General features: G+C 46.6%; 1 protein-coding gene across 8 annotated transcripts in view; it reads left to right on the forward strand.

Annotated features, from left to right (window-relative positions):
- ALDH18A1 (aldehyde dehydrogenase 18 family member A1) overlaps positions 1–12,588 on the forward strand; it is a 40,060-nt gene extending 27,472 nt beyond the window's left edge. For all 8 annotated transcript variants that reach the window (XM_073904414.1, XM_073904413.1, XM_073904417.1 and 5 more), the window contains exons 12-18: positions 950–1,170; positions 3,245–3,382; positions 5,110–5,305; positions 5,411–5,532; positions 7,623–7,809; positions 9,038–9,133; positions 11,577–12,588. In XM_073904414.1, coding sequence (XP_073760515.1) covers positions 950–1,170; positions 3,245–3,382; positions 5,110–5,305; positions 5,411–5,532; positions 7,623–7,809; positions 9,038–9,133; positions 11,577–11,758 — 1,142 coding nt within the window. In that variant the 3' untranslated portion in view covers positions 11,759–12,588. The remainder of the gene's footprint in view (positions 1–949; positions 1,171–3,244; positions 3,383–5,109; positions 5,306–5,410; positions 5,533–7,622; positions 7,810–9,037; positions 9,134–11,576) is intronic.
- The last annotated feature ends 3,353 nt before the right edge of the window (positions 12,589–15,941 follow it).

A 15,941-nucleotide genomic window follows, 5' to 3' on the forward strand; every position in this document is an offset into this window, starting at 1 on the left:
GAAGAAAATGGATTGATGTAATTGGTAAAATGATATAACTTTTTTTCTTAATATAATATTGGTTCCTTCCCTCCTAAGTAGAAAACTTTTTATTATTTTACCTTGGTGGATGTGACTATAAAAAAGAAAGGGAAGGGAAAAAAGGGAAATTTTTTATCATCTCATCCCAACATTAACCATAGTAATGATTTGTGGTATGTGTTTCCAGGTGATTTTCCTGGTGTGTATGCATGTGTATTAGGAATGTGTGTGTGTGTGTGTGTGTGTGTGTGTGTGTGTGTGTGTGTAGAGAGCTTCACACCATGCAAATGGTTGTATTTAAATTTAAAGAATATGCCATATGTGAAATTATCATAATTCTATTTAAGTTTTTATTTCAAAAGAAAACATCTTTATTGCTTCTGATTATAAAAATAAGTCAGTCATTACAAAAAATTAAAATAATGCAGAAAGATAGAGATCATTAGCAGATAGCTCCGTGTGCACATGCATATATGCAAAATTTGATAAACAGGATCTTACCATGCATGTTTATTTGTAGTTTTGCCTTTTTCACAAACTATATCCTGGACAGCTTTCCATATCAGTACGTATAGATATATTATTTGTAATAACTGCATTGTAGCTCATTGTCTCCATTTTTAAGTTGAATTTGATTCTGTTGTAAAAATGCTGTGACAAGTATCCTCATTACATGCAAGTTTGCTCGTGCACATGACAGATTTCGGGGACTGAAATTGCTGGCACAGTGGGTATTGGTGTACGTGCCTTTACATGATGAGCTACCCTACCAGAAGCGCCCTAGAGAGGCTGTATAAGTGGCATGTCGTTGTCTTCTCGAGACCCCCTAAGTTCGTGTCTGTTCCTAACATGGTGCCGTGTGTTTAGTAAAGCCACTGCAGCCTGCCCAGAGCTGCTCCTTTATCTTGTGTTCTTCGCACCTCTTCAGGGAGACTTGCAGCCCCTCTGCTGAAACGCCTGAGCCTCTCCACATCCAAATTGAACAGCCTGGCCATCGGTCTGCGACAGATTGCAGCCTCCTCACAGGATAGTGTGGGGCGTGTTTTGCGCCGAACCCGAATTGCCAAAAACTTGGAACTAGAACAAGTGGCTGTGCCGATTGGAGTCCTGCTGGTCATCTTTGAGTCCCGTCCTGACTGTCTGCCCCAGGTATGTGCCTGCCATCGGCATAGGAGAAGAATGTGTTTTCAGGATTCAACAGAAGTCTCCCAAAGAGAGTTTCCTTTTTTCTCTTTTTTTGGTGAGAAAGACTTACCTTTTTTCCTCCCCCAAAGATAATTTTTGAGACTTTGCATGTTGTTCTTAAAGTCATTTATGTTATTGATTCTTCCAGTGATTCCAAAGTAGGTATTCATATGTACATTTTACAGTGGAAGAAACTGAAGCTTATAGAAGTTACTATTCCTATCACTTGTAAAGAGTGGAGCTGGGACTGGAGCCCAGATGAAACTTCCATAGCACAATGCAGGAGCACTTTTCCATGTCTTAGCTCACTGGGGCACTTTGTTCCCTGACCACTTCTAGCTTCCTGCAAGGTAATTCATCTAGTAGCCGGTTTTGCCCATGTGAAAAAGACCCTTTATTGTTAGTGTCACAGATGGTCTCCTGTAGGTAAATCAGGGTAAATCAGGAAAAAGAACTTTCAGTAGTTCATGGAAACCAGAATGCAACCCTCTTTGAGGAATTTGACATACCACTGTCTAATATTGAGAAACCATGTGTTAAAAGATTTTTCTAAGCAGCCATGCCTTGATTTATAAGGTGGCATTAGAGGGTTGCCCCATTGGTTACCCACTCTTCCAGAAATCTGGGACCATTTTCCCACCATACTGACCAGCAGGATGATACCAGCTCTTTCTTTGCACTAGCCTCAAAGTCTCCGAAGTTCTACTTAAAAACAACAGACAAAAAACCAGCACCTCTTTACTGTAGGGCACAGGGTGAGCATGGGAGTCTGACATGCTTTCTGGTGAATACTCCCTGATGTGACCTAAAACCAGCTTGTTCATCAAGGACTTCCATCCCGTCGGGGTCTGTCCTCAGGCCCTGCCTGGTGCTGGCACATTGCCCCCATTGCCCACCTCCTGTTTGCAGAGATACTCCACTGAAAACTGTAGAACCCTAATCTGCTAGTAGGAATGGGTCCATGACATTTCTCTGCTCCTTTTCATCCATACTAGCTGATGCTTCACATGGAGAAAGATGACTTCTTTAGCCAACTACAGCTGAGGTTCCTCCCCTGGGATCTTATCTCTGGATGGCATCACAGAATCCATGTATACTAAAAGTTGTATGCAGCCTGGTGTGCTAGTGCATTTAAATAGAGAAGGTTTACATTAATTTTATAAGGGGTCCATGAGCAACAAGAACAAAAAAGGATTAAGAACTAATTGAGATTAACATGTTCAGGCAAGGTTTTTAGTAAAGTTTCTTTTATTACATTATAAAAATGGGAAGATTTTCATTCATTCCAAAAACATTCAGAAAGTTAAGCTTCAGGTCTTGGATGATCAAGTCATTAGCTCTTTGCTCTAAGAGGATAGCTAACCCTCCTCCTGAGTGGCCAGCTTTTCACTGGAGTATCTTGGTGGTATGAGAGTCCTTGATGAACAAGCTGGTTTTAGGGCGTGTCAGACTCCCATGCTCACCCTATGCTCCCTGCCTGTGCTTCTTTCCCGGCAGTCTCTGCCACAGCTTGTCCGGGGGCTGGCAGGAGCTCTGGTCTTCTCCAGGTTCTCAGCACCAGGCATTTAGAACTCTCAGAACAATTACAGGGCCAGAGTAGGTGTACATTTTACAGTTGGAGATGCCACCCAGCCTCAGCCAGAGGCAACCGAGCTGCCTGTCCTCCACCATGGCCAGAGTGGGGAGAGGGCCATGTGACGCTGGCCACTTAGGTTACTTTGCTAATGGTGCTGAGCATGCCGTACAGTTTAGTTGCTGAGATCGGGTGTTTTGGCTCTGGAGTCAAGGCTTCTAGCCCTGCCAGGTATAAGCTATGTGTCTTTGGGGAGTCACCAACTTCTCTGAGCTTCAGTGTCCTTATCTGCAAAGCAGGGGATAAAACAAGTATTTAATTCACTGGAATGTTGGAGGATTAAATGGATTAGGCCTTATAAGTGATGAGCACAGTGCTAGGCACAGGAGGCATGCTCGGTGAGTGCTAACTGTTCCAGTGATTGGTTTTTCCCTTTGGCTAACTGCTCCCCTCTTTGATCTGCAGGTGGCAGCCTTGGCTATTGCAAGTGGTAACGGCTTATTACTCAAAGGAGGGAAGGAGGCCACACACAGCAATCGGATTCTTCACCTTTTGGCCCAAGAGGCCCTCTCAATCCATGGAGTCAAAGAGGCCATACAGCTGGTAGGTCCTTGGGAATGAGCCACATGAGGCCCAGAATGCCAGTTCAGGTGTTCGGGTGTTTCAAGCAAAGTTTAGGTCACCTAAGGCCAAGCCATTTGTATAGGCAAGCTTGACTGGAAGAGCGGCAGGTCCTGTGCACCTGCTGACATTGGATGATGCCAGAGGCTTCCATGGCCCAGATGGGCCTTCAGTGGCTTGGTAAGGCCACTCGCATACAGCTGTGTCCTGGCACTGTGATTTACAAGAATGCCTGTTAGCCCTTCATTTTTGGGGCGTACCCACCTAGAGTATGAGGTCAGGGCTCTGCTCACTGGCAGAGTGATTTAGGGCAAGTCAGATGAAACACATGAAGCCATTATGCAGCATGTGAGTATGAGGTCATGCTATTATCACTATTGTTATTGTGCTCAATCGTCTCACTCTCATCGACCAGCAAGTGGAGTCTAATGACTCCATAATAGCCAGAGGTTGCTGAGCACCTGCTGTAGGCAAGGCAGCTTCCATCTGTTGCCTCCTTCAGTCCTCACAACAACCATAGCGGGAACATACCATTATTATTAGGGAAAAAACAGGCTCAGTGCTAAAGGTCACTCACCTAAAATCCCACAGTCTGTGGTAGAGTATAGATTTGAACCTTGGCTAACTCCAGAGGCTTCTCTTTCTGCATTGAGGCCCACTTACTCCAACATTCCAGGATTCTGCTGGCTGCTGGGACAATGTGTATAAACCCACTGCAATACATGCTCACTGACAAGAGTTGGTTTTTTTCTTATGGCAACGTGGGGGGTCGAAAGGGCACAGATTTTAGGGATTCAAACCCCAGCTCTGCCACATCCTAGCTTAATTAGATAGGTCTCCTTCCAGCCCTCTCCCTACTGCTGTATCACATCCATACAGTAAAGTATGCAGATCTTTTGTGAACAACTGTATGACTTTTTCCATGGATCCACATACACACATACATAACCGCCAGCCATATCCAGCTGTAGAACATTTGCAGCACCCCAGAAGGTTCCTGTGCCCTTCCCAATCAGTATGCTTCCCCATAGCCACTTCTTTACTTCTTTCACATTCAATCTGTTCTGCTTATTCTTGAACTTCATTATAGATGGAATCATACAAAATACACTCTTTTGTGTTGTTGGGTTTTTTTATCTATTTATTTGAGAGAGAGAGAGAGAGAGACAGTAGGGGGGAGGGGCAGAGGAAGAGGGAGAAGCAGGTTCCCTGCTGAGCAGGGGCCTCAATCCCTGAGATCATGACCTGAGCTGAAGGTAGACGCTTAACCGACTGAGCCACCCAGGCACCCCCACTCTTTTGTGTTGTATTTTTTTTGTTCATCTTTATGTCTGTGAAGGTCATCCATGATGTTACTTACCTCCAGCCATCGTTTTCTCTTTTTTATCACCATGTGATATTCCATTTACATGTATATGCTACAGTTCATTCTTCTGTTGGCCACCTTTTGGGTTGTTTCTGGTTCAGGGCTACACAGAATAAAGTTGCTATGAAAATTCTCGTATGTATGTATTTGTATTTCTGTTGTAAGTAACGTGACCATATGGGTGAAATTAAAAATCAAGAGGAAGGAAAAAGGCCATCACCCTAGTGTTCTGACACAAGTATTTCATCCCAGGGTAGAAGTGGTCAGCAGCACTTGTGGGTGCTGCTGCTTTGTATTTTGTGAGGTCAGATGTCATTTTTGTTTTTATTCTGTACCTCTTCAGGTGAATACCAGAGAAGAAGTGGAAGATCTCTGTCGCCTAGACAAAATGATAGATCTGATCATTCCACGTGGCTCTTCCCAACTGGTCAGAGATATCCAGAAAGCTGCTAAGGGAATCCCAGTGATGGGGCACAGTGAAGGGATCTGCCACATGTATGTGGATTCAGAGGCCAGCGTCGATAAAGTCACCAGACTGGGTGAGCCAGATGGGGCCCCTGCTGTGTGCAGGCAAGATATTTATCACATCCTGTGTGGCTCGGGAGCATGTTACTAGAAACAGTTCTTTGTCTTCCTTCTTTCAGTCCGAGACTCTAAATGTGAATATCCAGCTGCCTGTAATGCTTTGGAGACTCTGTTAATCCACCGAGATCTGCTGAGAACTCCATTATTTGACCAGATCATTGACATGCTGAGAGTGGAACAGGTATGACAAGTGCCAGGACTCCTACGTCACTTCCTGTCTTCCATTTTGAGATTTAGAAGCCTGTGGGATTAGACCAGGAGCAACTGCCATACCATTTAAGGCAATTTAAGAAGCAGTATTTTTGAGCATTTACTGTGTACAGAGTTCTGTGCTAAATACACGGAGAATAAGACACATCCCTGCTTTGTCACCGTTTAGTAGATGGAAGAAACCCGTACTCAGATAGCTGTATTACCAAGTGGAATGTGGTAAGTGCTAAGAGAGGTCAAAGATAAGACGTGGCAGTCCTGTTTCTGGGAACCTCTTATTCAGGCATCATAGTTTAAAGTTTGTTTCTTTTTTTTTTTTTTTAAAGATTTTATTTATTTATTCATGAGAGACAGAGAGAGAGAGAGAGGCAGAGGGAGAAGCAGGCTCCCAAGGAGCAGGGAGCCCGATGCGGGACTCGATCCCAGGACCCTGGGATCATGACCTGAGCCGAAGGCAGACGCTTAACCATCTGAGCCACCCAGGCGCCCTAAAGTTTGTTTCTGAACACACATTCCTGTTTGGATTTGATTTGAAAAGATTGTGCAGAAATGTTTTCAAACAGAGATTTATATATGTCCACCCCTCCACCAATGTCTTCAATTACCAGTATTAATGTACTTCATACAATGAGTCAACAATTTGTATAATGTTCTCTCTGGATTATTTTATTACCATTTCATTGAGGTTGTAAAAACTAGTGCCGGTAAGTTTCAGACAAATATATGTTTCATCTTAAATTACTAATTGCAAAAGAATAGAGGCTCTCCAGGCAAAATCTTAAGTTTTCTGGCAGAACACATTGTAAATTTTAATATCTGATGTCATGGCAGCCTTTCATAATTACATAAACAAGCACAGCATTTAGAGAGTGACTGCTGGCCTTGGTTGCTTTGACCCTGTGTGTGTCTTTTTGCTTTCATCCTTTAGCTGGAAAGGAAGGTTCCAGTCAGCTTATAGATGGGTGGGCACGGTCCCAATGAGAACCTGAAAGGATTGTTTTGAAAATGAAAATGCACCCCACAAATTAAAATGGAGTTAGCTCACATGATCACTCATGTTTAGGTCCTTCCTTGACACTATCGGCCTATTTGATGGGCCACCTATGTATGCCAAACACCACACTGGACTAGACTAGACAGGAGGAAAATTTTCCTTTAGCAGCCAGGAATAAACCTCCCAGTCCTGATTCAGACAAACCCATGATATCCTTAGTTATTATCAAGATTGCCTTGAAATTCTTTAAATCAAAATCTGTCAGTATGTGTACTTCATGTAACACCTTTGTGTTGCAGGAAGTAAATCAGCAGGGTGACTTGCCCAGAGCAGGGCTCAGGGATGGGTTTCCTGTCCCGGAGGCGCATGGTTGGACCCCAGGCCTGGAGGAAGTAGGGTCCCAGGTAAAGGGCCTCAGGAACAACAGGAACAGGACAAACACTGCTTGTTATAACTTAAATTCCTCCAGCCAGGAGCACGATCAGCCCCAGAGCCTGTGGCTGAGCTGAGCCTCGAGGTGGGGCCTGACCGACCAAGATTTGGAAGTCCTGACAGGTAACCACAGTTTGAGGTGGCTACGAGCTAGATACTCTTTTCCTCTGAAGCACACCTAGGACTTCTCTGGAGGGAAGGGAGTAGAAATGTATATGAGCCATCTCCCCCTTTCCATATGAGTCCATGTCTGGGTCCCCTCTGCAGGGGACGGGATTTTTGTAGTCAAGTGTTCATTTCAGCAAGATGCCAGCAGTCAAGGGCTTATGTCGATAGCCTGTTAAATGCCTTGCACATTCTTAACATTCAGAGGCTTCCTGCTTAAATCCCTACTCCAGTTTTACTGAGGGCCCCTGGCTGGCAAGTGGCCAGTCGGCGTTTTCAAAAGCAGAGCATCCTGGAGGGTGGTGGGCTGCTTCTGAAAGGAAGGCAGGGCTGGTTTAATTGTTCGTGCCGCAGCGGCCACAGGCTCCTCACCTTCAGGCTCATCGGCTGTTCGGTCCTAGAGGAAGAAGTGCGAGCTGGCTTCTTGCTGCCGGGTTTGTATTGTCACCGCTCAACTTCCTCTGTTCCAGGTGAAAATTCACGCAGGCCCCAAGTTCGCCTCCTACCTGACCTTCAGCCCCTCTGAAGTGAAGTCCCTCCGAACGGAGTATGGGGACCTGGAATTGTGCATTGAAGTGGTGGACAGCGTCCAGGAGGCCATCGACCACATCCACAAGTACGGCAGCTCACACACAGATGTCATCGTCACGGAAAATGGTCAGTGCGCACGTGCCTGAGGCCTACGGCACCCGCCCTTTTCCACCCTGGTCTCCGTGGGGCCCTCCTCTCAGCCCCTCTGGCTGCAGGAAGGCACAGTCTGGATGGGCGAATGACAATGCCTGGCATCGTTGTATTTGTGGGTTCACTGAGTGCTCTCCCATCTGCTGCCTCGTTGCATTGTCACTGCGGTCCTGGGGGAGGAGGCAGGGAAGAGATGGTTAGCTACACTCTGGAGATGACTCACTCTGTGTCACAGGGATTACCATTCAGTCCAGACAACAGTCCCTCCATGCTATTGGAATAAACCCATTTACAGCTGAGGAAACCCAAGCTCAGAAGGTTGAAGACAGAAGCAGCTCTCCACACACATTTATTCACCGCACAGATATGTACTGAGAAATCACCGAGCTGTCAGGCACTGGAGCCCAGCGGGACAGGCAGCCAGCATGGCCCCTCCAGGGATCTGCAGTTGGTTTATTGGGGAATCACACCACCACCAATAATAATAGCTAACGTTTACTGAGCACTTACATATACTAGGCTCTGGGGTGAGTGCTCTATGGATATCAAGTCCTTTTATCCTCCACACAACCCTGTGAGCTAGGTAATATTGTCAGTCCCCATTTTGCTCAGGCACAGAGAGCTTCATAAACCTGCCCAGAGTCACCCAGCTAGTGGGTATGGAATTGGAATTCAGACTTAGGCTTTCTGGTTCCTGAGCCTTATAAAGATCTAATATACGGGGCGCCTGGGTGGCTCAGTTGGTTAAGCGACTGCCTTCGGCTCAGGTCATGATCCTGGAGTCCCGGGATCGAGTCCCGCATCGGGCTCCCTGCTCGGCGGGGAGTCTGCTTCTCCCTCTGACCCAACCCCCTCTCATGCTCTCTCTCTCTCTCATTCTTTCTCTCAAATAAATAAATAAAATCTTTAAAAAAAAAAAAAAAGATCTAATATAGTCAGGCCATTGCAGCATCAAGGGTGTGTCTACAGGGGGAGATTTGGATTCCAACCCAGTCTTTCCCAGGCAACTACTCTTTCCATAACAGGGACTGATGAAGCTGGTTAGCCTTCTTCCTCTTCAGATTTTTCACAAGTCTGCATGTTTAATGTGTAGGGAAGCTCTTCAGGGGCCTGGGCCCAGCCCTGGTCAGTCACCAGTGTGTGACTGGAAGGAGGAATGTTTTCCCTGGGTCGCCCTAACTCAGTGTCTTCTCTTTATGTGCAGAGAAAACAGCTGAGTTCTTTCTCCAGCACGTAGATAGTGCCTGTGTGTTCTGGAACGCCAGCACCCGCTTCTCTGATGGCTACCGCTTCGGACTGGGTAAGAAAGATTCTGGTCAGGAGAAAAAGAGGTCCCTTTGTGAATCACTGTGTGGTCCAAGGAGCATGGTGAGGGTGGAGGAACCACATGAAGTCACGTGCTTGATTAAGATGGAAGAGTTGTGGGAGGGTAGTTGATGAGAGAGAATCCTCAGAGCAACCTTGGGCCAGGAGAAGTCCTGTGCTCTAAGCATTTTGTGTATTAAGAAGGTAGGTGCTTGTTTTTTTTTTTTTTCCATAGATCTTTGAGATTCAGAGAAGTGGAGTAATTTGCCCAAAGCCCCCCAGCTGTCTCTCAGACCCACACTTACACAGGGCCAGAGCCTGGGTTGCTCCCACTACGGTACGGGCAGAGCACAGCATGCCTACTGCGCAGGTTGTGACAGGCGTGTGTGCCGAGGTCCCTCGGGAGCTGTTGCAGACTCACTTCTTCAAAGAGAAAGATTGCCTGAGAGGAGGGATTCCCCAAGAAGACAGGACAAAAGAAGGTTTTAATACGTATACTGGGCTTAAATAGGCAGTATCAAAAACAAACAGGTAAGCCAGAGGTGCAAGGTTTATTTCTGAAGCACACCTTTGAAATAAAAAGCTTCAGAAAAGTACCCTTAAAAAAAAAAAAAAAAAAAGACCTCCCTTCTCCCCTGTATCATTAGAAATACAATCTCCAGGGGCACCTGGCTAACTCAGGTGGAGCATACAACTCTTGATCTCAGGGTTGTGAGTTCAAGCCCCATGTTGGGTGTAGAGCTTACTTAAAGTAAAATATTAAAAAAAAAGAAAGAAAGAAAATTTCTATTCCCCAGTATGGAGATTTTTCAGACAGTCCCTCGTTTTCAGGGGTACCATTATAAAGAGCACCAATAGGTATTTATGACACATCTGAGAATTTTTTCAACCACTTAAGACATTTTAAAACTCTGAACTTTTGAATAGATCTGCCTAGAGAATAGTTCTCACTGAATTACTAAAGGTTGTTAAACAGAATGTTACTCAGTTATTCTTAATCATGAGACTCTTTACTGTTGGTTACCTGTTTCTGTTATGTTGGGGTTTTGATTTAATTGTCACATCCCTTGCACTGATTTTTGTCTTTCGTGTTGTTGAAGAAGAAATAGCAGCATACTTTCAAGGGCTGAGGTACCTAGCTTTCAAGCAAAAGTCCAGGATGGGGGAAGAGCAAAAGACCACTCCATTGTCTTTCCATCACGTGCTCAGAGCAAATGCTCAAACTCTGGTTGAGTTAAATTCCTATGAAGTGCATTAATAACAGTGACGGTGTTTATTGAGCATTTACATATTCCCAGCACTGTGCTAAGTGTATCACATGCATTGTCTCACTTAGTTCTACATGATGGGTTCTGTTCTTTTCCTCATTTTCCAAATGAACTGAAGCACGGGAGATGGTTTGGCCATGTGCCCAAAGTCATGTGGTCCCTGTGCTATTAACCCAGAATTAGAATCTGGTGGTCACACTCTCCTTGCCAACCACTACTGCCCAGCCCCCACTTGGGCCTCTGCCATGCTGGTCTCTGCCTGCAGCGCCTCTCCACCTGCCCTTCCACTGGCTGGATCCTTGTCATTGTTCAGGGTTCAGAGGAAAGGCCCTTCCTCAGGGAGGCTCTCCCTAACCACTCTACCAGTGTGGTGGCCCCCCAGCCCACACATCTGTCCCAGGACCCTTCCCTGCACTCCCATCACCACATGAAATTATTTGCCAAATTGTTCTTTGACTGCCTTGCCCACAGAAATACGAGGTCCAAGAAAACACGATCTTGCATAGGTTATTCACCACTGCCTCCCCAGGGCCCAGCGTGGTGCCTCTTACATAGTACATGCTCAGTAAAGTTGTGACAGACAAGGGAACCCTGCCTCCACTATATACCATGCAGAACATCCAGACAGACCCAGGAAAACCCCTAAAGCCCCAAGTCTAAGCTTAGAGCAAGAGGGAGGGAAAATGAACTGTCCCCTTTTCATGTATTAACTATCTAGTGAGTGCCTCTGTGCTAAGAATTCTGGGGGATACTGAGAACATGTCCCAGCCCTTCCATTCTGAGACTTAGAGAATATTTGAGGAGATGAAACCTCAATACTGGACATTGTTGTATACCTCAAAAAATGCCTGAATGTCAAATTATGATACACAGCGTAGACACTAAGATATCAGCCAGCACTCCTAGTATTGTCAAAATGCATTTGGGATAGGAGTGCAGAGGAGAGCCCACACATTGTGTTTCATTAGAAGAAGGGGACTTGTCATGATTCACAGCGCCCGGAGGACACATTGACGGGGACCGTGGAAGCCAAGCTGATCTGGGGAGGATGGAGCAGGAGTGGGCGGGATGAGAGGGTGCCACGTGGGGAGAAGGAAGAGCTGTGGGTCTGGTGGGTGGACAGGAAGCAGGGCTGGGAAAGGCCGCATCCTCATCCATGCTTTTTCTCAGGAGCCGAAGTGGGCATCAGCACATCGAGGATCCACGCACGGGGACCAGTAGGACTTGAGGGACTGCTCACTACTAAGTGGCTGCTGCGGGGGCAGGACCATGTGGTCTCGGATTTCTCAGAGCATGGAAGTTTAAAATACCTTCATGAGAACCTCCCTGTGCCTCAGAGAAATACCAACTGAAAGCATTCCAAGAAGAGCAGGGAAAGATACAAGAGGTCTTCACAGTTAAGCTTGTCTTCAGAATCTCCGGAGATGAGCCAGGTCTCATCTCCCACTCCCGGAAGGGTCTGCCTGTTGGAAAGTGCACCGAGATGCCTCTGGGCTCCATTTGGCTATGCCAGTCTTGGCACATGTGCATATTCCAATTCACCCTTCTCTTTTATAGTTAGAAAATAATCGCTATGAATGGGGACTTTGCTTAATTGCTGCAGTTAGGGACTTCGCTTCACACAGTGCAGTTCCCTTCATGATAGAAACAGAAAGGTGCAGCTTCCCCACAAGGCAACAGGAAAATCATGGACGCTTTTACCTTTTTATCGCCTCAGTGAGGTAACGTCTCCCCTGACGTTTGGTTGGCACTAGGGCCCCTCACACCTAATCTGTCTTTCCACATTTCATCTCTTTATGCTCACACTCATCTTCAAAAAGGAAAGGTTTGGAATTTAGAAGGGGGGGCAGCTCTTTTTAGCATTCTCATCAGAAACAGTCACAAAAATGGACTGAATCATTTCCATTGGGAAGATTGACCTTTTGTATTTATTGTGGAGTAAAGATAAAGCAGCATTTCAGATGCTCGTGCCTTTCCGGACCCAGAAGATTCGGCATGACTCGGGATGCAGTTGGAACCTGGAGCTGCGAGTCCCAGGATGAAGTATCTACAGCAATTATGCTTGAAATTTTTATATAAATTATTTTGTCATCCTACCCTTTTCCTCCAAAACACAAATTAGAAGGTTATTTTAATACTTTGGATTCTTCCCCCTTTTTGAGAAATAAAGTTCTTATGAAAAGCCTGTGTGCGTGGTTCAAGTCCGCACGCTCACTTTCCCTGGCCCTCTTCTTCCCCCAGCCCTCCCTGTGACCCGCACACCCGCTTTGACACACTGGCTCTTCTCGGAAAGCTGGTTGGGGAGAGCATCTGTCTGCCTTGTGTTTCCATGGAGGCAGCACAGGCAGATCCCACAGGACGGACCCAGACTGAGAGAGAGAGGAAAACAGGAGATTGGGCCCCAGGAACGTAAGGACTGAGCATGGTGACGGAATGAGGTCGGTGGATATGGACAGCGTGAGCATGCCGCCACTCGGACGGCCGTGGCCCCAGTCCTGACATCCTTAGTTCACTTCGGAAGACCCTCCTTCCTTCCATCCACCTCCTGTTTTAGGGTCCCTGGTGCCCAACAGTCTGCAGTTGAAAGCTTTCTTGTCTCGTGGGGGCCCTTCCAAAGAGAGAAGCGTTCACTGACATGCTGCTGCTTATCCTCTGAGGATGTTTTATGAGCACAAGTATCACGGTGTCGTGTGGAACATGTTCTCAGGCCGGCTTCCAACTCTCCCTCTCATCCAGAGCCTTACATGGTCCGGCAAGCCACCCTGCCTGCCCTGCCCTCAGAATGGGGAATTCTGGCATAGCTTGCCTGAAAAGGCAATAAACAAAGTCCTGCCGGAAGCTGTGTGGCAAATACCACAATCAGCTCCCAAGCAGACAACAAATACCCCTGGAGTTGAAAACAGAAAGTGACCCCAGAAGGCCGGGGCCCTTGGGGAAGACTCAGCTGAGGAGGCAGGCCTGGATCCGGGCCCTGAGCACGATGAGTCACAGGAGTAAGGAGTGGGCTGAGCATTTGGGCAGGGGACTGGCCCAAGCAGAAGTCCAGAGGTGGGGATGAAACAAGTCTGTAGAGCAGTGAACACACCAGTGCAGGGCAGAAGTTTGTGTGGGTAAACAGGAAGGTGTTACATCCCAGACAGCTGATAGTGGTAGAATCCCACGGGAGCCACCCTTCTTGGGGCAGGGGATGGGAATGGGGTTTGGGCTGGAAAACACAGCTAAAGCTCACTCATCCCACAAGGCCATTCCCCTATAGCAACCTCAGGCTTAGTCCTTTTCTACAGAGGACTGTAGGGCCATTGGCATTCTTTATTTTTCCAGCACAAGTGAAGAGATCCCCCAAAGGAGGGTCAGAAGGCAGCCATTGCCTCGTAAGTATCCCCACTCAGGCAGTCTTCAGTACTTACCGGTTTGTCCCTTAGGAAGGGGGCTTTTTATTCTGAAATCCCTCCTGTGTTCCTGCCCTTTTCCTAGCTACCAACTCTGGACAACAGACTGTTGAACCAGCCAGTCCAGAAGTTCCCACCTCCCCACCAAGGGGGGAAATAGCCCTCTGTGAGATGTAAGACCACAAACATTCTTCAAGCCAAGTTTACTTGAGTTTAGGTTTTCTGTTAAAGCCAAAAGTATGTCAGTGATACAGTATATACATACGTCATGGGGCCATTTAGAAAAGTATTCATATGGGGGCCCCTGGGTGGGTCAGTCAGTTAAGGGTCTGCCTTGAGCTCAGGTCCTGGGGTGTCGAGCCCCACATCGAGCCCCACATCCCGGCTTCCTGCTCAGTGGGGAGCCTGCTTCTCCGTCTCCCTCTGCCTCTCCCTCTGCTTGTGCGCTGCGCTCTCTTGCTCTCTCTCTCTCTCTCTCTCTCAAATAAATAAATTCTTAAAGAAAAGTGTATGGAAAGAAAGGTGGGCAGCCAAGGACTAGATTATAATGGTGTTATTTGCTCTATATCCCTTATGTTGTGGAACCATCTCTCCTGTGTTTTGCAAGTAATCCCAATCTCTGTGATTCAGGGGAGGTTATGCTGATCACCCCCCTACCACACTATTTTTAGTGGTAATCACATGACTCGGCTCTGATAAGTCAGAGTGTTCTGTTTCCCTGCTTACAGTGACTGCTTCAAGGCTGGGCATACAATGATTTAAACTTGGCCAAATGGCATGCTAGTAGAACTAAATTTTTACTGCGGTTATTAGGAGAAACAAACTGTCCTCCTCTTTACACATAGAAGTGTCCAACACAGAGGAAAGGGAGCCAGGGGATATATAGAGACTTTGCCCACCTGGCTCCATCAGTGCCTGAACTGGACTGGTAGGCTGGACTCCATTGTTTTCCTTTTTTGCTTAAGCTAGTTTGAATTTGGTTGAGTTTTGAGTTCTATCCCCTCCATCATAGAAGACTCTGGATGACATACCTGTGTTCAATTGTCTGCTCTGCCGCTTACTAAACAAGTGACTTTGGGCAAGTTACTTAGGTTCTGGGAGCCTCAGTTTCCTCCTGGGAACATTAATATCTCCTTTGTCCTAAGTGGTAACGTAAATGCTTGGCACAGCATGGGCACGTGGCAAGGACTCAGTAGGGGCGGGATGGTCATTTGCTGTGATTTTTAAGGTGCCCAGCTGTGTGCTTGGTTCCGTACTCCACAAGAAAACAGTTTTCTCCTGTTACTCATGAGGCAGTTTTCAGAAGCCGGATTTTCCCATCGCAGCTTCATCTGGTCACCAGAAGCCCAGCTTTGCCCTCTGCAGAGCACTGAGCCTGAGATCAAACATTTCAGCACGTAGAGTGTGTGGGCAGCTGCTACTGAAAAGGGAGTGAGCAGTAGAGACCTTATTTGGGGTCTGGGAAAGAGAAGGTAGACCCAGGTGAGCATCATGCTCTGCCTGAAAGAAGAGGTGGTCCTGGTTTGGCTGAGGGGAGCAGCCCTGCTCTACGCAGGGGGTGGGAACAAAGCAAGACTTTGGGTCTCCAGATACTTAACTAACATGAGCTCTGCAGAACAGCACAGAATACGTGCGGTGTGTGCGCACTTCTGAACTAGAAATTCATTTCTCAACCTCCAAGCGAATGCAAAGGTTTGGCATATTTAGATGAATCCTCTGGCAATCTCATCTGGGTAAGGCTTTACATCTAATCAAGTCTCTTTTTTGACTCGGAGCAGTTGTTGACGTGATTCCTCCTCACTTCTGCCTCTCAAATGTATGCGAAACAGAGTATTTCTGGGTAGCATTTTGTGCCCTGTAAGGATAGTGACCATGAGGCCGCAACTGTGGGAGTGTTTTCAGGTACAAGTAACAGAACCCTCAGCTCAAAGTAGTTTAACAAAAGAAAGGGTATTTATCGGGTTACATAACTGAGGAAATCCAGATGCATGGTTCAGACATGATTTGATCAGGGCTTGGCTCCCTTTCTCTGCAGATCTCTATAAATCAGTGGTTTCCAAACTTGAGAATCTCAGAATCACCGGCAGTGTTACTAGAATAGATTGCTGATTCAGTAGGTCGGGGATAGGGGCTGAGAATTTGCATT

Source organism: Callorhinus ursinus, unplaced genomic scaffold (genome assembly GCF_003265705.2).
Source record: "Callorhinus ursinus isolate GAN/ISIS: 27379988/994484 unplaced genomic scaffold, GSC_fseal_2.0 scaffold20, whole genome shotgun sequence".
In the NCBI taxonomy this organism is placed as follows: Eukaryota; Metazoa; Chordata; class Mammalia; order Carnivora; family Otariidae; genus Callorhinus; species Callorhinus ursinus.